Source organism: Amia ocellicauda, chromosome 12 (genome assembly GCF_036373705.1).
Source record: "Amia ocellicauda isolate fAmiCal2 chromosome 12, fAmiCal2.hap1, whole genome shotgun sequence".
Lineage (NCBI taxonomy): Eukaryota > Metazoa > Chordata > Actinopteri > Amiiformes > Amiidae > Amia > Amia ocellicauda.
Genome location: NC_089861.1, coordinates 16,044,661 through 16,069,563, shown reverse-complemented (window position 1 = coordinate 16,069,563; position 24,903 = coordinate 16,044,661). Strand labels below are relative to the sequence as shown.

The 24,903-nt window shown below is 34.1% G+C and overlaps 1 protein-coding gene across 3 annotated transcripts in view; it reads left to right on the top strand.

Moving 5' to 3' along the window:
• The window catches only part of lrba (LPS-responsive vesicle trafficking, beach and anchor containing), a 297,666-nt gene that overhangs the window by 56,675 nt on the left and 216,088 nt on the right, over window positions 1-24,903 (top strand). For all 3 annotated transcript variants that reach the window (XM_066718460.1, XM_066718457.1, XM_066718458.1), the window contains exons 14-27: window positions 338-417; window positions 2,235-2,297; window positions 3,406-3,503; window positions 4,484-4,576; window positions 5,461-5,569; window positions 6,005-6,086; window positions 9,324-9,447; window positions 9,754-9,946; window positions 15,420-16,583; window positions 16,991-17,163; window positions 17,817-17,970; window positions 18,300-18,480; window positions 19,650-19,780; window positions 23,175-23,282. In XM_066718460.1, the coding sequence (XP_066574557.1) occupies window positions 338-417; window positions 2,235-2,297; window positions 3,406-3,503; window positions 4,484-4,576; window positions 5,461-5,569; window positions 6,005-6,086; window positions 9,324-9,447; window positions 9,754-9,946; window positions 15,420-16,583; window positions 16,991-17,163; window positions 17,817-17,970; window positions 18,300-18,480; window positions 19,650-19,780; window positions 23,175-23,282 (2,753 nt within the window). The remainder of the gene's footprint in view (window positions 1-337; window positions 418-2,234; window positions 2,298-3,405; window positions 3,504-4,483; window positions 4,577-5,460; window positions 5,570-6,004; window positions 6,087-9,323; window positions 9,448-9,753; window positions 9,947-15,419; window positions 16,584-16,990; window positions 17,164-17,816; window positions 17,971-18,299; window positions 18,481-19,649; window positions 19,781-23,174; window positions 23,283-24,903) is intronic.

The window sequence follows — 24,903 nt, the reverse complement described above, 5'->3', positions numbered from 1 at the left end:
GCATCATCTTTTCTAATTTAGATTTTCATAATTTTCCAGGTGAAAAACACAACCCTGTTTTTTTCTATATTAACAGCCAAGTTACTGGGCACCTTCAGTCTTCTATGTTATTACACAAATAATCGTGTAAAGTTTCAAACATTTTATCATCCTCATAATACAAAACTTTAAGAAGTAATCTCTGAAGGATATATTTTAGCCATTAGACCAATTCTGTTTCATGCAATTGAAAACTGATTGAACATTTACAGTCAGCTGATTTATTGATTTATTCTTTTGTTTTACATTAAAAGTGGTTCACCATGGCAGTCTCAATGACTCATCTCATTCTTTTCAGATGGGCCAAGACCTAACCAGAAGGAGATCCTTTCTTTGCGAGCATTTCTGTTGCTGTTTGTCAAACAGTTAATAATGAAGGTACGTTTAAAACATTTCCACAACGAAATAAGCTTGGCACTCATCTTCTTTACCTGCTTAAACTTTAGACTATCTATTGCTGGTAATAATGAGCATTTTCTTGTAAGATTATATCTGTACCAATAGCAAAACTATTTTAAACAGCAATTGGCTTTTTTTCTTGTATTTCCACATGATTTGCTTAAGCTTATTGCGTATCATTTATTTCTGTATTGTTTTTAATCATTTTTTGGCCCAGAGGGCAATGGTTTTATTTATTAATTATTAAATAATCTGTAAAGGGTCAATGGTAACACTTTTCCAGGACTATTCCATTAGAAAAAAAGTCATATTTGTGTCCCCTACCTTTTTTAATGTTTTAAAATAATAAAGGTCATAATAATGAATAGATAAACCTAACCCCAGGCATCCTTATAATTTAGTCATACAAATTTAATTAAAGTCAAATGTTTTGTAATTTAGTTTAGGCCCTCCCAAAACGAAGGTGTTTATACTTAAGCTTCCTGTATTTCTACATCTCAGGTATCCAGTTGGGCACCAAAGAGAAAAGCTTCTGAAGCATTAGATATTATTTAAATCTGAATTTAAACTAACTAAAACATAAAGCTGCTACCCAAAAAAAATATAAAATAAAAAATGGCCTTGGCTTCTTCTGGTGCCAGAAGACTGGACTTTCTTCCAGATCATTGCAGAATATTTAATTTCCTTCAAGTGCACCAATAACTGATGTAAAGTGATTTATGAAATTCATGTATCCTTCCCTCTGCCTTTTGTTGTTATAAAACGTACATTTACATTTCAGACTCTGACTAAACATTTGTATTTATGCTGGTCCAAAGGCTGCAGGAGCAAATAACAATGCATTCATTTTTCTCACGCAGAGGCTCCAGTGATCTTCAGAACATGCTAGGGGTGCCAGACATTCTCTCAGAGTAACGTTAGCTGCTCTGACAGCTGACAAATGAAAACATTGAAAACCACAAAACAGAATTTTTACTTGGATAGCAGTGCCATTCAGTCATTTTCTACCCCCCCCCCAACTTTGTGCCCTGGGCGGGTGTCCCACTTACCCCTCCCTAGTTAGGGCCTTGCATGCAGCTTGATGTAACGTATTGGAAATGGAATTGAACCTCTTACTTCCAAAAAAACAAAATAAATCAGCGATGTTAAATATAGAAAAAAGCCAGATATATTACTTACACAGTTGTAATGACAGGTAGAGAAGTATTAGCACTCTATTTTCATAACCCTGTTATAATTTTTCCTCTGAGCTAGCTGGGCCCCCATTACTCATTGAGTAACAGTTTGCTTGTAGTTGGACCGAATGGAATTCATTTTGTTTTCTAGGGTTCAATATGATATAACAAATATATTTGCCTGTGAATTTGCTCAATTTGTATGTTTTTAGTTTTATGTTGTTTACATCTAACATCAATTATTATATAATGTTCTGTAACAATAACTTTAATCTCTATCATCTCAGTACTATTCCAGTTTCTGAATTTTGTCCTTTGCTGTTCACATCTTTCCTGGTGGACTGTGGTCAGTCACCAGGGTCACACTGTAAAGAGCAGTACTGTGGTCTTTTTTGTCTTGACATTCTCTAGACTCCTCAGACTGTTTGTTATCAACACCATACAGAGCTCAGTCAGAAAGCCATTGATTCCTTTTCATGTACAGGATTTAAAAACAGACCTGTTCATATCTCACATTAGAGATGTATTTATAACTATTAGTGCATTGTGACAATGAATGCCATTCCTTCCAGTTTTAAAGAATAAATTGGATTGATTTTCATTTTTTTTTTTTTACATTAGGATTATGGGGTGAAGGAAGATGAACTCCAGAGTATTCTCAACTACCTTCTTACAATGCACGAGGTAAACATAATAAGCATTTTGGCATCATTATAGTCCTAGAATATATGGATTAAAACAAATGATCAAAAACGTATTGCATTTTCCGAATGAACAGTTTTCCTTATCCTTTAGGTCCCACTGTGAAGAAGAGTGTCTTTTGAAAAAGGAGACTATTATCCCTTTTAATTCACTATGAAAGCTTTTTTCAATGAAGATATTAGATGTACTGTGGAATCCTATGTTCTCTACTTTTATACCACTAGGTGGCACCCTTGCCAAGCACCTGCAGTTTTATGGTGTTATAGTTCGGACACCTATAGTATTATGGTTCGCACATTCTACTGAAACTGCAGCATAAACTGGACACACCATGCAATATACCACAGAGCAAATGTGTTATTGGAAACTTCATTTAAATATTCCAAACTTAATAAGGTGCTTTAATTTGCCACTAGAACGGTTTTGGAGATATTTCCAAACACAAATCATCACTATATTAAAGCATATGTTTCTGTTTCTGTTTTACCCTCTTGATTTAGGTTATCAGTGTAAAGTATATTCTTAAATAACAAATTAATACATTTGTATCTTAACTACATTTTTTAAGTTGAAATTGCTCTTATAGAGAATTTTATATGTAAAAAAAATATTTACGTGATGAAATGTATGAAGTTATTTGAATTCAAGGCAATGTATTACAATTTAAAATCAGACCAAGTTGCATACAATTCCACTTTCTAAATTGCTGTTTATTCTTTTTACAAAGCAGCTTCAGTTTAAACAACTGTTATATGAATTTTGTGTGTATGGTAATAAAATATAAACTGTAATAAATGTGTAGATCAACAAGGTAAGTTTATAGTAATCAACGTTGAACATGAGTGTGGATGGTAGTCTCAACAATCAATCATGTTTAATAATTAATGCAGTGTACTTCTAGTGTGTCATTTACTTCTCATTTATGCTTATGATGCATGAACATTAAATGAGTTTATCCTAAACTGGGTTTGTTCCTGTATTTTGTGTTATGAAGAAATTGTCAAGTGAAGGCTAATTATACTCATATTAGCAGTGTGTTTATCATATCAGTAATAATGGTAATGGGTTACTGTTGGGTTTATTTTTATAGGATGACAATTTAATGGATGTGCTGCAGCTGCTTGTCGCATTGATGTCGGAGCATCCCGGCTCCATGGTCCCTGCCTTTGATCAGCGCAATGGAGTACGGTAAGGTTTCCTGAGGAAAACTACAGCTTCATGTAAATATAAATGTACCTGCCTTGATGTTAAAATACATTGATATCAGTCATGTAAAACTAAAGGCAACTGTTCCAAAAGCCAATAAACTGGTTTATTTGGTTAATTTAATATTCCTTTTTGCCGTTTGGGAGTTAAAGGTCTGGTTTTAGCTGTTTAGGTTTCTGCGATAATTTCTTCTGTGATTTATTTACCCCCCCTTTCAAATCTAATATTCCAAGATCCATAATCGTATTTGTTTTTCTGACCAGGGGATTTGAACTATATATTGTTACAGTGATCTAACAATGTTTGTGGGAATCATCCAATCTGTTATTGACATAATACTGATTGGACCATAAAGTCTAATCTACTCCCACTGTCTTCAGGTTAGGAAGGACTGCAGTTTTCTAAGAATTACAGTAATCAAATATATTTTTGTTTTGTTTTTACATTTCTCTGCCTTCAGTTTTAGTTTTTTGTTCTTGGTACAACATATTAATTTTCTTTCTTTTTTGTATGTTACCATATGTGAAACTTAAATATACATAATCTTCATTTATCATTACTCTTTAAGGCATGTTTAAAACTTGTTTTTAGTTTTGAAGAGTACAGTGCTCTTAATATATGAAACTCTAGAAACATGTTTAATTTCTCCAATTGATAAACTTAACTGGCATTTTTAAATTTAATTATATAAAATTACACTGTTTTTATTGAACCATATATAATATCATGGTAATTGTTAAAAACATATGTGGTGATCAATGGTTAATATCCTTGTATGCATTACTTGACTGCAAACATTTATATACACCTAGTGTATTCTACTATTACAATTAGTAATAAATGTAATCTACCTTTAAATAGATGTCAAAAAATCTTGCATCAGCATAGATGTGTATATATATATCTTTTTTTTTTTTTTTCCAAAATATGTCTTAATGGGTTCTTTGCTTCTTTCATGACAGAGTTGTTTATAAGCTCCTTGCATCTAAGAGTGAAGGGATCCGAGTACAGGCATTGAAAGTCATGGGTTACTTTCTGAAACATTTGCCTCCAAAGTGAGTACTGTTGTTTTTGTAGCTATTATTTATTCAGTGATTCAACTGATAGTCACAGTCAGTCAGTTATTTAGAAGTCTCAGATTAGTGCCGTTCGTATATGTAGTAACACTAATAATTCATGAATTGATTGAATATGTGGTTAAATGCACAGAAGGTACACTGCAGTATTTCTCAGGTACTACTTAAAAATTAATATATATTAATTTATATATATATATATATATATATATATAAGACTGACAGATGTATGGTAGTATGATGCACTATAAAAAAAAAAAAAAAACTATGGAAATCTTTTCCATGTTAATGAAAATTAATCTACACAAAGCTCTTTATTGGTTTGCAAAGCAATGAAAGACATGGTTGGAAGAAAACATTTGATTGAAAACAAGTAATGTTTTGTCCTTTTTATTCCTATTTGATCTTCTAGCTTTGATCAATATTTTTCAGGCAATAAAAGGTTGAGCAAGCTTTGAAAAAATACTGAAACACCTGTAACAGCTAAAGGGCATGCGGTGGAGAGGGGTTACAGCAGCTTCTTGGTTGGCTGAAATACTCTCTCCAATGTTGTAACTCACCTTAAGGAACTTTTATCACTTAAAAAATTAGAGTAAAATATTCACTTTTTTTATTCATGCAAATTTACAATGCAAAAACGCAAGGGGGAAAAAGATAATTTGGGTTTAGTATGGAGAGAGAGAATAAATATAAAACATTTAATTGTAGAGATGCCGGACCTCTAATGTAGGAGACTTAGGGATAGGTGGGTTCATCATCTCTCTCCCTCTCCCCCTCTTTCTTTTTTTTTATATCAGGTTACTTATGCTGAGTAGATGCTTTTTTTGGATTGAAATGTCTAACTTGTTGTTTTGTCGTTGCAGGAGAAAGGCAGAAGTCATGCTGGGACATGGCCTATTTTCCCTGCTCTCTGAGCGCCTGATGCTCCAAACAAACTTATTCTCCATGACTACATATAATGTCCTCTTTGAGGTAAAACAGGGCTGTTTCTTTTCTAGCTTTGTCACTTTCTTAGATTAGCTTAATATTTTGCAGACTAGGCAACATACTTTCCAACTTAACCCCCCGGCCTTCCCCCCAAAATGTAACACCTGACTTTGCTGGTAAGATACTATATGACTATGGATGCATCTGTCTTGCATTTTATAGTGTTTGGAATTGTTATTAATGAATTCTAATTTAATATTATTTTATTATGATTAGTAGTATTTTGCATTTAGTCTTGTTTTGAAATTTTGCATTAAATTGATCTGTGTTAACACATTAGTAGCGTCTTATTTTCTGATCACTTTTCAGATCAGGTGTTCTATAATAATATGTTAACAAAACAGTGTTTCTATTACATAAAACAGATTTACAATTTGATACATTTTTGTTTATTTATTAAATTATTTAATACTTCTCCAGATCCTCACAGAGCAGATCTGTACACAAGTAATTCACAAACAACACCCGGATCCTGACTCAACTGTGAAGATACAGAACCCACGTGAGTGCTCTTGAAATTCAACAGACACATTCACAGTGGCTGATACATTCATACTAAAAAGGCCACAATTTCATAGGTACTATTATTGAGCATGGAAAACTATACATATACCACTGGCTTTGTGCTAAAGTTTGTCCATTGTAAAATAAATGTGGATGCATTTTCCAAGCATTTACCTCTTTTACACACAGTAATGATTATCCCTAGAACAGAGTCTAAATTGCTCTTTAAGCCAGAATGCTGCAAACAGCTTTAAGAATCTGAACTTAGACAAGAAACCCATGTGAAATTTTAGGGCAAGCCACCTGGTTAGCTGGACAATCCGCCTGTTCATTCTTTAAATCTGGCAGCGTGAAAGAGAATGGATTCGGAGTGTACCGTTAGTTATGATTGCTTCAAGGAGGGAAGAAAAAATATAAGGCTTGTTCATTATTATTCTTTGCAAAGCGGGTTATTATGATGGAAATTTAATCCTTGTCTGTGTACCATGATGGAGTACACGTCTAAATCTACATGTACTCTATCTATAGGTTCCTTTTATTGAATGTTCAAATCTAATCAATTCTCAAAATAGTACTGTACTTAAATTTCACATTTCAACATATCAAAGAAAATGGTAAGGATGAGAAACGTTTTCTATGTAATGCCCTTGAATACACATTCTACTATAGATATATTTTAGAGTTGTAAATATGTGTATTGTTACAGATATTCTATGCCAATTCTTTGGACTGTTTATCTTGACAATTATTATGAATTATATTACAGAATATTAAAAAATATATAATTTCCATCCTGATGTGACTTATTTTATTTTACAAGTTGTGGAAATAAATGGAAAGTTCGCATATTTTGCTTCTAAAACAAGCAGTGATTTTAAATGTTGAAACCAGCTTTTCCAAAGACTGTTTACCATAGGCTCACATAATTTTGGGCATATTTCATAACAGGCAAAAAATACTTTGTGCCTATTTAATTTGATATTGTAGGACCATCTCATGTAGCGGTTATTTTCTTTATTCAGATTTTCAGTACACACTGAATTGTGCATTGTTTCCCTCAATTAATTTTTATGATCTATACATTCTGGTGTAAAATGTATATTTTTGTATGTGGTATGAACAGATATTTATGCTTACAACCTAGAATAGATATGAATTTAGATATTAAAAAAGAACAATAAACTATCCTACAAATATCTTTTACATCTGTATTTTAAGAGTATTCTCTTCATGGGGATAACATGTTTGGAAAAAGTTGCCAAACTATGGAAAATGTGAGCAGTTTTTTATTCAAAAATTAGGGTATACTATTGAAGTGTCTCGTTTATTTCTTCTTTGCTTCAAGACTCTTGATTTAATCTGTACTGAAGCCTCACAGTGTCTCTGATTGCAGTCTTAAGTAATGTCAGACTAAATTAAAATGCCAAAAAAACAAAACAAGGAAATACTGTTTCCCTTGAATTATCTTTGAAAAACACATACCAAATGTGGAATGGAAAAAGTCTAAATGCATAAAAAGGTAATTTCCTACTAGTAAGGTTCGGTGACTCATAATTAGAATGACTAAGGCTTAGAAAAAACAAGAATTAAAGAAAGCTGAAAGAAGCAAAATACAAGCCTTCTTTTCAGACAAATGGACACTGACATTGTCTAAATAATGGATCTAAACATGCAGTCTCTTTGGTTTAAAGTAACTGAATATTCCAGGAAGTAAAGAGTGGTTATTGAAATGGAAACAATAGCACATTTATGATAAATATATATATTTTTCTCCCCCAATTGCAATCCCAGGTGTGTTTACGTTATTTTAATATACATTCTGAAACATTCATTCTCAGATGCTTTTCTCTGTATGATTTTGAAATGTAGACTTTTTATTTTTTAGCATTTTTGACATCATTTTTAATTTTAGAGAGATTATTCCAGGATCATGAACAAGCCAGTATTAAAATATAGGGTTAATCTTTATGAATTTTAGGGATGATCAGTGGAACAGTTTGAATAAAATACCTTCATACTCTTAACTGTATATGCCTATTAAATGTCTATGAAACCAGAATAGATTTACATTATACTGCAAAGCAACTGCTATATTAGTATGTTAAATAAGTGCAAGGTTGTACAGATTAGCAATAGAAAAGGAAAACAACCTAAAGATACAAACATGTTCATAAAATGAAAAGGTATTAATTCCAGTAAAGTAGTAGTTTGTTGCGCTGCAGCCTTTTGTCATTAGACTTCTGCAGGGAGAGAGACTGGAAAGTGTTTAATTGGTATGGCGGGATCTTTCATCAGTACATCAAGTTACACAATCCTTGTGGTGACGTTTGGTGACTGCTATGGTGGTGCTGGTAACTCATAAGAGTCAGTTTTCTCAGTACAAGCATTGTGGAATTGACTACACAATCATGGGCTGCAACCCAGAAAGCTGACTGATTTTCTTATGTTTAAGCCAGAGCATCAGGTATGTTGAGAGTGGCTTTCAGTAGACCACATTAGAGGAGCGTTGTTCTCTTTGCTGTTGATATTGCCTTCAGTGGAGGAAGGGTGACTGTTTAAGTGATCACATCCTTCTATGTATTTTTGTCCAACATGTGTTTTAATGAACAGTAACATTCACACTTGCAGACCAGACTAGACTAATCACTACCTAATGTAGAAGAAATAGAATAACCAGGACAGAGAGGACTGCATGGTCACCTGATTTCACCAGCATTGAAAGTTATTGGGAATCTCCTGAAATATCTTATCATAGCTGATCACTGCCTTGTGTGATGAGTGGTGGAGAATTCTGTAATTCCATATGCACTCCTTTTTCATCACAATCATATCTGTCATGCTTTGCTGAAGATTCATGCAACAGTATAACTAACCTACATGCTTTCTGAGATTCTCTGTATTTGTGCTGGCTGGAAATTGTCAAAGCTGTGTTTGCTGTAGTAAGGAGTGGAAGGTTAATTATTTTGTATTTTTATATTATAATTGTTTGTATACTTAATTTATTCTTGCTAATAATTTTACATTTAAAAATATTGCGTATGTATGTACAAATAAATACTCTCTCCATGTGTAGTTTCATATATGCACATATATGTATGCAAAGAGAAGTAAATATTATTTATTAAAATTGTAATAGAATTATATACTTTTATCAACACAAAAACTCTTGATTTAGTATTGGTTGGATGCAATGAGATCTCAAATAATTAAATACATAATTTTCCTTTTATTACAGAAATCCTGAAAGTGATAGCTTCTCTTCTGAAGCATTCCCCTCAGTGTGCAGATAGCATGGAGGTGCGCCGAGTCTTCCTGTCAGACATGATCAAACTTTTCAACAACAGCCGAGATAACAGGAGGTAAGGACAAATGCAGGTACAATTTACACCAAACTGTAGTTTTCTATCAGTCTTCTTAAAATATATAAGTATTAGGTTTAGAAAATATGTATTTATATTGTATTAAATATATATGTTTTTTAACTTTTCATGCAAGGTCCTTATGCTGCAAGCTCAGTGTTTGTGCTGTAAATAATAATAATTAAAAAAAATATATATATATATATATATATATATATATATATATATATATATATCTCAAATTTATAAAATAAAGCTCGGGTGGTGATTGTGTCCTGGTGGGTCTCTTCTCGCTGTGTTTTGTAGGAGCTTGCTTCAGTGCTCAGTGTGGCAGGAATGGATGCTCTCGCTATGCTACATCAATCCAAAGACCTCTGAGGAGCAGAAGATTACAGAAATGGTCTACGCCATCTTTAGGATTCTCCTCTACCATGCCATCAAGTATGAGTGGGGAGGTTGGCGTGTCTGGGTGGATACACTTTCTATAACTCATTCCAAGGTATTTTTTAAACATTTTACTCTAGAATATAATATCAGTTTGAATTGTCTCTGTTTGAAAAAAAAATCTATATTAAATCCAAGGATTAGGTTAAAATTGTAAAAATAACAAATAAATGGAATAGAGGAAAGTATAATACGTATCCTACTTCTTGTAATATTAGTAATAATACATAATTTTTTGGTCTATCTTTTGTTATATAGGATTGTTTTATCTACTGAACTTAGTTTAAAATAGGCTGCATTGCATAATTCTGCATCGTTTTCATCAATAAATAAACAAATGTGTGTCTTTATATACAATTTTTATGAAAAAAAAATATCTACTAGTGTATTGAAATATTGCGGGTGTTTTGTTAAGGATTTTTACTTTACTCAAGTATGAATGAAAGTGCAGTTTCAGTGAGGTGATAATAGCTTGGGGCCACAAGAGGGCATAGCTGATCTTTGTGGCAGTGTGTTCAGAGGTCACTCTGCTTCCCACTTCCCTCACAGTCACACTCTTTATTATTTGAGTCCAATATAACAGATTACAATTTTCACCCATAAATTGAGCTTGCTCCTTATTTTGTAAAGTATTGGAATGACTATAAAAAAAGAATCACAATGTTCAAATCTGTACCCTGTCATGGTTTAATGTATTGTTTGAAGCCACTTTATACTGTTTTTAAACAGTTCTCTTTGGGTTTCTTCAGGTGATTGTTTCTGCAGTTGTATCGGGTATTTAGAGCCTGGTGATGCAACTTTTAAGTTTATTTAATCATTTATATTTGTTTCTTAGATCATGGAAAGAAATAAATACTATATTATAGTTTTTATCTTTTATACTATTATATATTTTACAGTTTTTTTCAGTGTCATTTAATTACAAAATGGAATCTTTTTTTTGTTAATAGCATGAATAAAAATTACAAAAACAAAGTCCAAAAAATATATAAAATTTTCTCAAAACACACTTAGAGAGAGCAGCCTTTTGTCTTAATTTTTCGGCTGCTTTTGTAGAACATGACAGAAAATAGTTCAACCAAGTACAGGAATGCAATCAACAGTCTAGTAAGTGTAAAGAAATTGATCACACTTTTCAGCCCCAGACAGGCTGTAATTGCTTTTTTCCTATAATTGTACAAGATTAATGCTGTTTCTGCTTTGCACTGTTTACAATACCCCAGTACTAATCTAAAAACACTGTTCTTCAACAAGGAACGAGACTTGCAGCATTCGATAGGTGCACCAGTGCTACACATCAAGATACATGCATCTGCTATAAAAAAGCTGAGGAAACTCAATTGCAATTTTATTGTCCAGTTTGATAGATTTCCTGCCACCTTTGTGGTAGCCAAGCTGTTTGTCACTGTAATCCACTCCTCCCAAAGCTGTAGGTCTATGAGACGTTTTTTTGTGTAGATCGGTGAGAACTCTACATTTCCTTTCTTGTTTTTAGCTGAAGCCATTTATAAGGTGCATTTAATATAAATTTAAATGTAGCTTTTATAGTCTGGAAACTATAGTGATAACATAGAACTATATCAAAGAAATAAATGAAAAGGGCAAAGTAAAGTACATAATTATGTTTAGGTAGGCATTTGGAATATATTTTAAGAATATGTAATGACTAGATCTTAGGTATGTTGGGAAACAAATCTATAGTTTACCCCTAGAAAGCAAATTAATGAATTATGTCTTTTAGCAGTTATAAAGTTTTTTTTTTTAAGAAGAGTCCTCTCCATAAAAAATTTCTCCTCAGGTTTTTAATGTACAATGTCAATGTGACGACTTCTCACATAACAATACTTGCAGTCACTGTACTTAAATATCAAACAAGCTCATGTTTTGTTTAATTTTTTAGGAAAAATGTTCTCAATAAACCTTTTTCAACCAACAAAACTAAAGACGAACAAAATATAATTTACTTAAAATGTATATATATAGCTCTGGAAAAAATTTAGACCACTTAACATTGATTTCTGAACTTGGAGTGGTCTCTTAATTTTTTCCAGAGCTATATATATATATATATATAAATAAAATAATATCTAAAATGATTTTGTAGCCGCACTCGCAATTGTAAGGTATTTAATAGGAAAATGTCATTATTTATTTTTGCCTTATTTGGGCTAGAACCTCAGTGAAGACACTGCAGTACACGGATGCTTTTAAGTAATATACACACATGCAATTTCACTTTAGTAAAAATGTATTTTAAAATCAAAAGCTAATGGTGTAATTAAAAAAAATAAAAATAAACGGTTCTCTAGGCTATTTAGTTCAGTGAGTAGTTCTGTCAGGAACATCTCCTGCTATTCCTTGTTCTGTCTGACTGTGCTGTAGCCTCATAAACTGCACATTTTTGTCATACTGTAAATTTAAGGCACCCTGGTTTCAGCGTTGTTTTTTTCAAGTTCTTAAACTTGCTTGAGTTCTTAGCATGCTGGCCCATGCTGTGTGCTGTGTGCAGACAGATGTTTCTGCTTGTGGGCATGCTGACACGACAGCCTCTCCCCTCTGCCAGTCCAGCATGCTGTATTCCCAAGGTGTCCTTGTTCACCTAGATTTGCTGTTCAAGCAAATACAGGGACAATAGCTTTTGGTAGAATTTAGTTATCATGGAGATCATACTGTGGGATTTTGATGTTGGTACACATTCCAAGAGGCTTGCCTGTATGTTATACATCACTCTGTGTTTAGACCTTAGGCTGTATCCTGTTTTTTTTTCTTCTTCTTATACAAAGACTTTTAATAAATAATGAATCAGCAGTTACGATGTTGTATTCCTACTATTAATGTGTAGGAAATATGTTGGTAAATGTCAGTGTGTGTGGACTAAAAATAGATTGCCTTGTATTCTTAGATGTTAGTAGCTCCCATTTATGCCATATTCTAAAGCCCTAGCCTTAAAAACAAGCATTAACAGTGGGGACTAGCAAATTATCCTGGTAAATGTATATATCTCCAGCTTAAAAGTTGTTTGGCTGGTGTTAATACTTTTCAAATGATCTATTACATAGTTGATTTCATCAGATCTCGATTTGTTCTGTATTGCTGCTCAGATAATTTTTTGGAGCAAACCAAACCTTTATTGTGCTTCGTGGCACACTGTGTAGTTTTTTAGTTTCATTTTCAGCTAGAGCACTTCTGCACAAATGTCCACATGGACTTCTTAACATCTTAACTAGCTTTCAAGATAATGATGTCTTACACAAAGTCCTCATCCATTACAAGCGGGGATGGATATGTTATGAAAGAAGATCCACCGACTTCTGCAAGGTTTATATTCTTGACAATAGGCTAAAGTTACCTAACTCTTGTAGAGATTTAAAATTTAAAAAGTATTCCATTAATGTAACTGTGACCCATCTGTTTCTGGCTATAACTAATTGTCACTTTTCTTAGAAAAGGTTTGAGCAATTTTTGTAGATAGTTTTGTAGAGTCCATAAATTAATTTGATTGAATGTTCAAGTTCCCCTTTCCCATTTCTTCCCTTTAAGCACCCTTCCTAAAGATGGGAATTGTGTAGATTTTCTCAGTTTTTTTCTGGACTAGGTCCTTAACTTTTTCAACTGCCATACTATGTCAGGTTCCAGGGGAAGGGAAAAAAAGTAGAATAAAAAAAAAAAAAAAAAAATGCTGGGCGGACTGCATCGATTTTTAGAGAAATTGTGTTAACTAATCCAATTATACTTCTTATTCCCTTTTTGTTTTGTGGTTTCACTGTATCTATTGATCTGAAATAGGGCTTGTGCTTTCCAACCTTGCTGAATGTCTGGAATCAGCGGCAAACCACCCTTGTTGCAAAGAATGTGGCTTTGGTAACTGATCTATGTTATGGGAAAGATAGCCTTCACTGATTAGAGTAAGACATGGAGGAATAAGCGCAAATATTTTATGACAGATCCTACATCTGTTTCTCTTTGTTTGCCTGTATTTGGAACAGAAGTGTCTCTGATTTGGACCAACAGTGTTAACAGTGTAGATGCTTGGGCAACTGTTATTGGCATACTGAAATATTTTGTTCACAAGGAAATAAACCAATTAAGTATTTATTTCAGCTTTCATATTTCATGATGCATCATTTTTATGTGAAGATTATTTTTTAATCAAATGCATTTTTTCTCTCGTTAATGTCACTTTTATCAGATTTGACCTAAGTTCCTAAGCCACCTAGTACTGATAATTTGATTTGATTTTTAAGCTGCCATCATTTTTTTCTGCACAAATAAATGTACATCTGTGCAGCAGCTACATTTGTAGGAAATTTGTATAGTCTATGATAAATAGATCAACACTGTGATATTTTTTAAGAATTCATCCCACTGTTTTGTAAATGTTGAATGTCAAATTAAGTTTAAATTAATGACACTTCAATTGCTGTGGTTGTTAACTTGAAGAAAAAAAAAGTATTTAACTAGTGGTGCATTTACAAGCTTTATGTACAGAGCAAACAGCTATGGATTAGCAATCAACTGATTTGGAAGATTAATGATGTTCCTTGTAACAAGCTAATTTAGAACAATATCTGCTAATTAATTGCAAATTATCAGGTTTTCTGTTACAATTGCAAATGCCTTTAGGAAAATGGTAAACTGCACATAAGTACATTTTCTTACCTTGGTTTGACTTCCTGTCTTCAGACCCCATTTGATTAATGTACCACTTACAAATGAAAAGAACAAATGCAGTATAACCAGATGGGCTTTCATGTTGGTACTTTGCAAATGCAAGAAAAATCATCTCGTGTTCTACTCTCATCTGAGATCTAAATTATATTATTTCCAAATTATATCCCTATCATTAGTCCTGCCATGCTTGTAGACCAGTTGGTTGTAAGCCATACCTCTTTCATGTAGAGTTCTGTAAAATCAGTGTGTTGATTAGTATCATTGTTCAGTTTCATGGTAAATGACTTGTCCCATTTGCGCCTACATTAAATGCACATATATACTTACATTTGCATATATATTTATTTTAATTCTATAGAAAGTATAAACACTCCACATGCTGTAATATACATTTTTGAACATCTATAAACAAGTTATTCCAAACTTCAGACAGCAATATACAGTAACATGTATTTATAGCACTGACTTAAAATGGCTTACTATAATATATTGTTAAACCATATCTTTTACTGACTGAAATGGCACAGCATGAAAATTCTGTTGAAGCTACTAAAAGATGATCTAATTATATTCAACTCACTGTTCAATTAAAAAAATAATCCACAAATTAGTAGATTCATTTGAACATCTACAGATGTGCCAAACCTATTACCATATTGTATTTATGTAAAAGTTCAGAAAGGTATAGTAAGGAATTTCCATCTCATGTTTGCTGATCGTTTGTGTTAATGACACACACTCTTGGGTTGATCATTTATAAAGCTGTCTGTAATAATTTGCATTGAATCACATTTGAGGTATTATGTACATTTGTTTAGGCTACTAATTTTATCTAAATCTCTATTTATTGTTTTAAGGTTACATTTGAACAACACAAAGAGAACCTGGCACGGATGTTCAGGGAGTACCAAAGATTGGGGGAGGAAAGTGGAGGACAGGACATCATTAGAACTGTTTCTAAAGCCAGCAGTGATGCAGAAGGCCTGACCACGGTCAATGGCGAAGAGCTGAAAAGCACTCTGAATTCACCTGAAGTCACCGGACTCCAGGATGTTGAAGAAGTAACTCCTACTGCGACTGATCTCAGCATTGTAAACACAGAGGAGGGTGCTATTACTGCTGATGCAAGTACACCTGAAGAAAAAGTGAAAGACAATACTGAGGATCAGGTTATAGTGACTGATCTATTTACCAAATCACATCTTAAAGAGTATCCCCATACAGCCAGTCAGGTACCTGTTGATGTTCCTGTAGCAGAAAGTTCAGAGATCTCCACAGTAAAATTCAAAAGCTCAGCAGAAGCCACATCTGAAGACATGCCAGCAGATGAAGCTAAAGCTGAAGATAGTAATGAAACTACTGCTGAAGACAATTCAAGGGCAGAATCTGCACCTGAGGCAAAAGAAGAGGTAGCTCAAAACAAGGATGATCCTTTGATTGAACCTGCTGCTAGCAATGAATCTTCTGCTGAAGAGGGAAATGAAGCTACAACAAAAGACATTCATATTGATGAAGCCAGCACAGCAGAAACTTTGGAATTCCAGGCTTCCACTGAGACTTCTGTGGATCTGGAAGTTTCTAAAGATGCAGAAGCAGGCACCTCGCAGCACAATGAAAAAGCTACTGATGTTTCACCTGTAAAAGATCAAGTCATGGCTGTAGATGAAAGCCCAGCAACTACAACAACAGCAGAGCAGGAGAATGAAGACGAGAAACAGGAGCTCAAGGTACATAAAGATGGTGAGGAGTCTCAATCCAAAGAGGAACCAATATCTGAAACAACCGAGCCTGCAGTGCCGGAGGGCCAGGATAGCTCACCGCTAGAAGTGGATAAGGCTGCTGAAAAGCTGGGGACATCCAGCACTGAAGTGGTGACGGCAAGCAGCAATGCTGATAAAGACCCAGCCGAGAGTGCTAGCAAGACTACAGTCAAGACCAAAGAGATTAAGATTGCGAGGTTGGATGTGTCTAGCGTGGCTTCAGACACAGAAAGACTGGAATTGAAAGAGCAACCGTCTTTGGTAAGATGCATGATCCTGGTTTAATTTAATTTTTGATTTGTGAATGAGGGAAACATATATATATATATTTGTTTGACCTGATCTATCTAGTCTTGACAGCATCTATTGGCACCTTAACAAATAATAAACTACCCCCGGTGATAGCTAATGCTCAGACATCAGAGTTAAGAATATTCTTTTAATGATGAACATACAGTAGTATGTATAGGCTATAATATTTGCACTTCTGAGATTTTTTGTTTTGATTTTTGTACGTTCTCAGCACAGCCATATTCCATGATTTTTCAAATCTGACTATTTAAAATGTCTTTGTTTATACATTTGTGAACATGTTGAATAAGGAAATATGGGTTTATATATATAGGATACCATATGTTGTTTTTTTTGTTTATTATTCTTTTTCAAAGGATTTCAGTCAAGGACAGTCCGCCGCCTCTGGTTCTGCGGGCCCAGGGCGAGAGGGTTCCTCGGGAAGATCCACCATGTTCCGCATCCCTGAATTCCAGTGGTCTCATATGCACCAGCGCCTGCTCACCGATCTGCTCTTCTCAATTGAGACTGATGTGCAGATGTGGAGGAGGTGAGCAATTATCAAATGAGAAGCATTGTAGTTACAATTTCAATCAGTACAAGATGATCACATTTCTGTTGGGCCAACAATTTTGTTAGATTTTAACACTATTTGATTATGATCCGTTTGTGATTTTAGGACTAAAGCATAATGGTAAATAAGCAACTGCATTTGTTTTTGTTTTGGGGACTAATATTGTTTCCCTATTTGTTGTTAAATTGTGATTAAATGAAATGAAAAGGAAAGGCAAGCTTCAACCAGTGAAGAGCTCAAATAAAAGCTGATTGCTTAATTTCCATTGATGCATCTTTTAAATTAGTAGTTATTTGATTAGTTATTTGATGAGTAGTTATTTATTGTTTAGTTTTTATTTCTGTTTCCATTTCTTTGTCCCCTTGATCCCTATACTCTATACCCTATACTCCCTTAGTCTTGTGTGGTGTTATTCTTTAAAATAAACTGTGAATTGTCCCGTAGTACAACAATCACTTACTACATAATTGAATGAGAAGTAAACAAAAGACATGATGTGAATGTATTCAAAGCTGTGTCTTAATGCAACCTGCAAGATGGGAAAGCTTAATGTATCCCTCCCCTTTTATGTAATTGGTCTTGGGGTCTGTGATGGCTCTAATGTTCCTACTGCCATGCCTTATTTTCAGCCATTCCACAAAGACAGTGATGGACTTCGTAAACAGCAGTGAGAACGTCATCTTTGTGCACAACACTGTCCACCTGGTCTCCCAAGTTGTCGACAACATCATCATGGCCTGCGGTGGCATCCTGCCCCTGCTTTCTGCGGCCACCTCCTCCACTGTAAGTGCTTGATGAATCTTGTAGACTTCGCTTGGGTTTCTATTTTTGTTGGATTCATGCTCCAAGCCATCATGAATGTAACCTCCTTGAAACCTGGGTGATCAGTGTGTGCGTCTTTTACAGTTATTCTCCAAGGATTCAATTCTTCATTATGTTGCTTTCAGCTTCATTTATACGATTACCACTACCATCTGTTAGGTGTGTTCCTCCCAGTCTTGCTCAGCTGTTATAGAGGGTGGACCAAAATATGATATATTTTTTTTGTATCCTTCCAAGAAAATGATTAATAATCTCTTGTATCATCGGGGGCTCCTTTGTTTCCTTTGCAGCATGAACTGGAGAATATCGAGCCGTCGCAGGGTCTCTCCATCGAGGCTTCAGTAACCTTCCTCCAGAGACTGATTAGCCTTGTAGATGTGCTGATTTTCGCCAGCTCTCTCAGCTTCACCGAGATTGAGGCGGAAAAGAACATGTCTTCAGGGGGGATTCTGAGACAGTGTCTTAGACTGGGTAAACCACTTAAAACACCACTCTATACAGGGGCTCCATTACAAATTTCTCTCCCTCAGATTGATCCATTGATTAAAAAACAAACAAACATAAAGAAACAGTCCTAGAGCCTTGTTTTCATTTTTTTCTTTCTATCTTGTTATTATAACCCTTATCACAAAACTGATATAAAATAGTTGGTATGGTTAGCCATTTCACATTAATGGTCTTGGATTTAGCCTTGGGCTTGTTAGGTTATATCCCATTACATTAAAGCTGCAATGACAGCAGTGAGGGTTGCTGAACTGAATAAGAGTTTCAAACAGCTGCATTATTCATTTTATTCAGGCTTTCTTCATTCCCTAACGTCAGCTAGACCATGAATTACAATGTGATAAATAAACAAGCAAACCTGATTGCTTCCATTTATGTAATGGTGAATGTAGTGTTTATTCCTTTATTTGTTTCTATTATTTTTTTCCCTTAAATACTCGTTAGGAAAAAGAGGTAAACAGAATGGTTTCAAGTGTGCTTACATGTTAAATGGAAGCCATGTTACCTTTAAATTTGTATTAGGCCATTATAGTAGTGAGATGGAGTGAAACGGATGTCTGACCTGACTCTGCTTTTAGAAAGCTGGTTTTATGAAATTAATATTTTATGAGGTATGCTCTCCCTTGTGCTGCTGTGTAATCTGATTGCTGGCTTGTAACAAGGTTTCTCTTGCTTCTCTTTATAAATGGATATATGAATGCTCTAATGGAAAAAGCTAGTCCATTCCAGCCAGAATAATTCTCATAATCTAAATGTTGCAGGGTTTACATTTGTCAGTTGTTAGATGCAGGGATAAAAAAAAAACAAAAAAACGTGTGCTTAAATATGGCATGTGATATATCAGATTAAGAACTCTTTGCTGTTGCCATGGCAGGAAACAACAAGAAGTTATTAAACACAAAAAGGATACAAGATATACAGAGTACTTTATTATGTCAGGCTGCACTCACCTTTTTATTGTGTTCAATTATTGAAATCCCAACCTATTGATACTAATGTGCTGCTCCTGCTATGCCTTGTAAGGCTTTGGAAATCATATTAAAGCCACTTATGCTATTGTTTGTGTAGCTTTGTGGTGGTGCAGTTATCGTAGTATAGAGTGGAATATGTGATCTCTCTCTCCTTGTTTCTGGCAGTGTGTGCGATGGCTGTCCGCAACTGCTTGGAATGTCAGCAGCACTCCCTCTTTCAACCTGGCTTGGAGAACACCAGGGGACAGAAAGCTATGCAAGGACTATTGGGAACTGGGAAATTTGCCCCTGCACAGGCAAGTCTGATACCAAGTCATTATGTGTCATCCATGTTTCTTAATACATTCGAATGCCTCCCATATTAAAATGGGCAACCTTGACAGAGAGGTAATATATATGTGACACAAATCCCAGCAGAAAATGGATAAGACACAAACTGTGCAGAATTTTACATCTTTACCTATTGTGCCATGCCAGCTGCAGATGCTAATGTTGCAGGCTCATATATTTGTACTACAGATAAAAACAACAGCAACAGCTGTCAGTCAGTATTGTAGGGGCACTTGTGAATCTTACAGAAATCGTGGGGCATATGAATATCTTGAAAACCCAGCTGATTCTTTAACATAGAAGTGTCAGAGTAAGTGAATTACTATCGTTTCCAGAAGGAAGATACCATTTAATTGTATATTTAGACTCACAAGCAATGGTAAGTGTGCAGTAATGATATACAGACAATAAAAGTTGTGATGCAAGCAAAAATCATCAGGAAACGGAGGGAAACCAGTGAAAGAGAAAACACTCACATTTTGTTTAATATTGAAAGAAACATTTGGGGACATATTGTGTCAAAGTGAGGATTGCAGCTCAAAGACCTTTATTCAGACCACAAAATGTATAGTCACATATCATGACATTATGTGTCATGCAATACCATTATAAAGGCTAAATCTGTAAATTCAAGAAAACAAATATTTTTAAATTGTTGATACAGCATAAGCAGTCCTGGTAGAATCCCAGAGTAACTGTGATTGCTAGCATATTGGGATATTTGTTATGATAAAAGTTTGCATTAAAATATCCCATGTTGCATTTATGTTAGCATATTTTATATAAATCTGTAGTTTATGATTTTTATTTTTATCCGTGTTGCCATTCAAAAAAATATTCTAGACATTCCAATACTTTGTTCTGCCAGTTTGCATGTACATATACTGTATAAACATTGTATTTTATTTCATCTATTTCTTAAACCCTTACACACATTAATTGATCCCATTTTTCTTACAAGCACATTCATATTTGTTTCATAACCAGGCCATGTATTTAGATGAAACAGCCTTTGGGACTGTTGGAGAGTTAACATGCATCATTTAAGCCACCTTCTTTGGCCTGTTACGGTAAACCCAGAATAGGGCTTTGGGGGCCGTTCTTCTCTGAAAAGCTCATTTTCCACAGCAGAAGTGAACAGAAGAGGAATACGATCATTGATTAGGTTTTGTAGTTTGCTTTAATGGGATTGCTGCACTTAGTGAATTGTAAGTATTATCCGTTCAGAGAACATGCATCTTAGGACCATTTTCACAAAGGGCAAAGAATGTCTATGCAAGAAAAAAAAATCCTTTGTTGCTTTCTTATATTGCAAAGCATTATTGCATTAGCCTAGATCCTATTGCATTACTGAGTTTCTGTTGTTCTTAATCTGAGAGCAATTATTTATAACCACTACATTTTATTTGATATGGTGATTTCCAGTAAAAAACATATTTATTTAATAACATAGTTTAAACAGTTTGTTTTTTATCAAAGACATCAATTAAATTTGATTTAAAAATAGAAAATATTGTATCAATGTAGGCTACATCAACACTATTTATACACTTTTAAAAGCTTGATGCTTATTATAACAACTATCTGTACACTGCACATTTATCTAAGGAGTGTCTGCCATAAGTTAATATGTTTATTCTGCATAAATAAGCCACCAGTTTATTTCAGTAGGTGATATGCTTTACCATGCAACCAAAACAAATAAATATTAAATATTAATTAAACGTATTAAATATGAATGTGATTTATTCACAGTGGTCTCCATGTATATTCATACCAATGAACAATTGAAACAGTATTTAACAGAAGAAATGCAAGTGTGCAATCTGTTTTTGCTCAACTAAAATATATACATACATACTATAGACTAACAACACTGTGCAGAGCAGCATCATATAAAAGGAGGTTACACACAGGCACAATGCATAAGTAGCATTCATCATCATGGTCACAGAGCTGTCTGTCATTGACCTCCAGAAGTTGGGTGATTTTTTTTTTAATGTATTACATAAAGCTTAACATACCGGTTTCCATGATCAAGAAGTTAAAGGCTACTGGAAAAGTCACTACCTTGCCAGGACGAGGTTGCAAGAAAATATTACCAAAACATGCTGTGAGAGATAAAAATCATCAGGCAAACCCAAAGCCAAGGGCAGTGGTTGGAGATCTCCAAGAGAGTGTCTGGCATCATTAGGATACAATACTTCAAAAAACGAATCAATGTTGGCTCCATAAATCTGGTCTTAATGGCAGAGTTACAAGGAAAACGCCTCTTCTGACAGTGTAACACAAACAGAAGCGGTAAGAACTTGTCAAATTGCATCTCAGTGACACTTTGGACTGTGCTTTATGGTCAAATGAAACCGAAATGGAGCTTTATGTAGACTGGCATTATATTTAGCACTGAAAAGGTGAAGCTCATGTTGAGAACATCATACCCTCTGTGAAATGTGGAGGTAGATTAGGGTTGTTTTACATCTTCTGGTCCTTATTCGCTCTTTGCAATTGTTGGAAAAATCGATTCAAGCATGAACCAGCAGATTTGGACAAAAACCTGGTTCCCTCTGATAAGAAGCTGCAGTTCGGAGGAAAATGGACATTCCAGCATGATGATGATGATGATGATTCAAAGGATGCATCCAAGTCTATAAAGAAATGCTTAAGTGAACGCAAGATCAATGTTCTTGAATGACTGTGGCAATCTTAAAACCGAAATCCAATAGAACATCTGTATTTTAAACCCAACATTACAGTTCATAAGCAAATACTAAGAAATCAGAGGAAGCTGAATACAATTTGCCAGTAGGAGTGGTCAAAACTCTGTAAAAGATTACAGTATTCTTGGTGTCATCAAAGTCATTGTATTTTTTGAAAACATATGATGTTGCTCTGTGCAGTGTTATACATTTCCTTTTTCATACATATTTTCATGTATTTGAGGAAAAAAATATTTCTTCTGTTAAAGTCTCTTTTTGTTACAATTTATCAAAGGTATGACTATATTTGCCACTGTATTTTAAATCATTTTCCTTTGAATATCTTTGAATTGATAAAATATGTAAAATAAACTAACCAATTGAAGACAGTATGTAATGGGTTTAATGCTCTTTTCACGGTTCTGTTTTGATTGGTTAATTCTTGGCATTATTAAAGAAGAAATGTATTTATTTACATAGTGTTAGGTCTTTAAAGGCAACTTGGACATGTCATGGAAATGTAAAGGACATTTGAAGAATCTGAAACATTTTATTTGTGTTATATTGTGAGCATGAAATTTCTCCCTATTTTACATTGACACTGTTGGAATATAAGTTGTTAAAAGTTTGCTTTTAAATGTTCTTCACCTTGGTTTTTTTCCAGAGTCCAGTTGATGTTGTAACTGGAGGGATTTCTTCAATAAGGGACCTTGATCGGCTGCTTCAGGACATGGACATAAACCGACTTCGAGCTGTGGTTTTCAGAGACATTGTGAGTTAACCAAGGCAAAGCAAGAAATAATGAATTCAGCATTAGTGTTTTAACATTTAATTTTATAATGCACATAGGTCCCTGCAATAAGTCTTTCAAAAACTTAATGCAAATCTCTCTTTTTCAATAGAAAAAACGTTTTCATTAAAATGATTAACTGAAACTAAAAACACATTTACTTCCTGGACAATATGAGCCAAACAATGACATGACATTTCCACAAAGCCTTTTACATCCTGAATTTTAAACTGGTTATAATTCATAATTATTTGTATCTTTCCTTAATCCTTTTAGTTTAAATAGAAGACAGCTATGAAAATGCAATAAAGTGATCACGCTTTTTCCAGAACACATGTGCAAAAACATTGCGCTCTATGGAAATAATTTCCAACATATTTAAATATAAAGTTTGTATTTAGAATAATGGACTGTTACATTATTTTTCGAGCCTTTTTTTGATCAAACTCATACTTTTTTTCCTTTGATAGCTCACATAGCTCAGTAATTGTTCAAAACTGGAATCTCATAAGCATTAAAAAGATTATTTTATTAATCTTTTGCTAAAGTCCTTTCACACTGGGTGTGTCATATCATACCATGAAACTTTTTTAATATGCAGTCCAAAGCATATTTTAGTTTTATTATCTGGATGCCTTGTTGTGAAATTCAGAAGTAATGAAGAAAATAACTGAAGATTGTATACATTTTTTCTTTAAAAGAATAACCAAAAAGCAAAGAGTGGGTAGACACTAAGGCAAGGCATTCTCTGGAAATAAAGATTTGCAAATTCAGTTTCTGTAGCAACATGGGGTAATAAAGAGAAAGAGAAATGTCAGTAGTCGGGTAATTTATGTTTCTTAGTAACGTTATTTTAGTTATTATTTGTACATAATTTTCTTATTTTTTAAACTATTACTGTTATAGGTGATTGTAGACCCTGTAGTACCGTACAGCAGCTCTGAAAATGCTCGGCTCTGCTCATACTTCACATGGAGAGAACAAGTGGAGATAGGACAATCATTATTTAAAATGCATTTTTGACAATAGAGGAATTGATGTTGGCACTGATTTCGCTCAAAATATTTTCTCATTTTAATAAAACCTGGTAGATTTTATTTTTTTTGTATCGTTCGCTATACATTGATTGGTCAGATAAATGTAGATTTTTACATGACTCAGCTAATGTGAAAGCTTCCGTTGGAAATATTGTATTATAAAAAGACTAAACATATTTAAATATACAGTGAGGGAAAAAAGTATTTGATCCCCTGCTGATTTTGTACGTTTGCCCACTGACAAAGAAATGATCAGTCTATAATTTTAATGGTAGGTGTATTTTAACAGTGAGAGACAGAATAACAACAAAAAAATCCAGAAAAACGCATTTCAAAAAAGTTATACATTGATTTGCATGTTAATGAGGGAAATAAGTATTTGATCCCCTATCAATCAGCAAGATTTCTGGCTCCCAGGTGTCTTTTATACAGGTAACGAGCTGAGATTAGGAGCACTCTCTTAAAGGGAGTGCTCCTAATCTCAGCTCGTTACCTGTATAAAAGACACCTGTCCACAGAAGCAATCAATCAATCAGATTCCAAACTCTCCACCATGGCCAAGACCA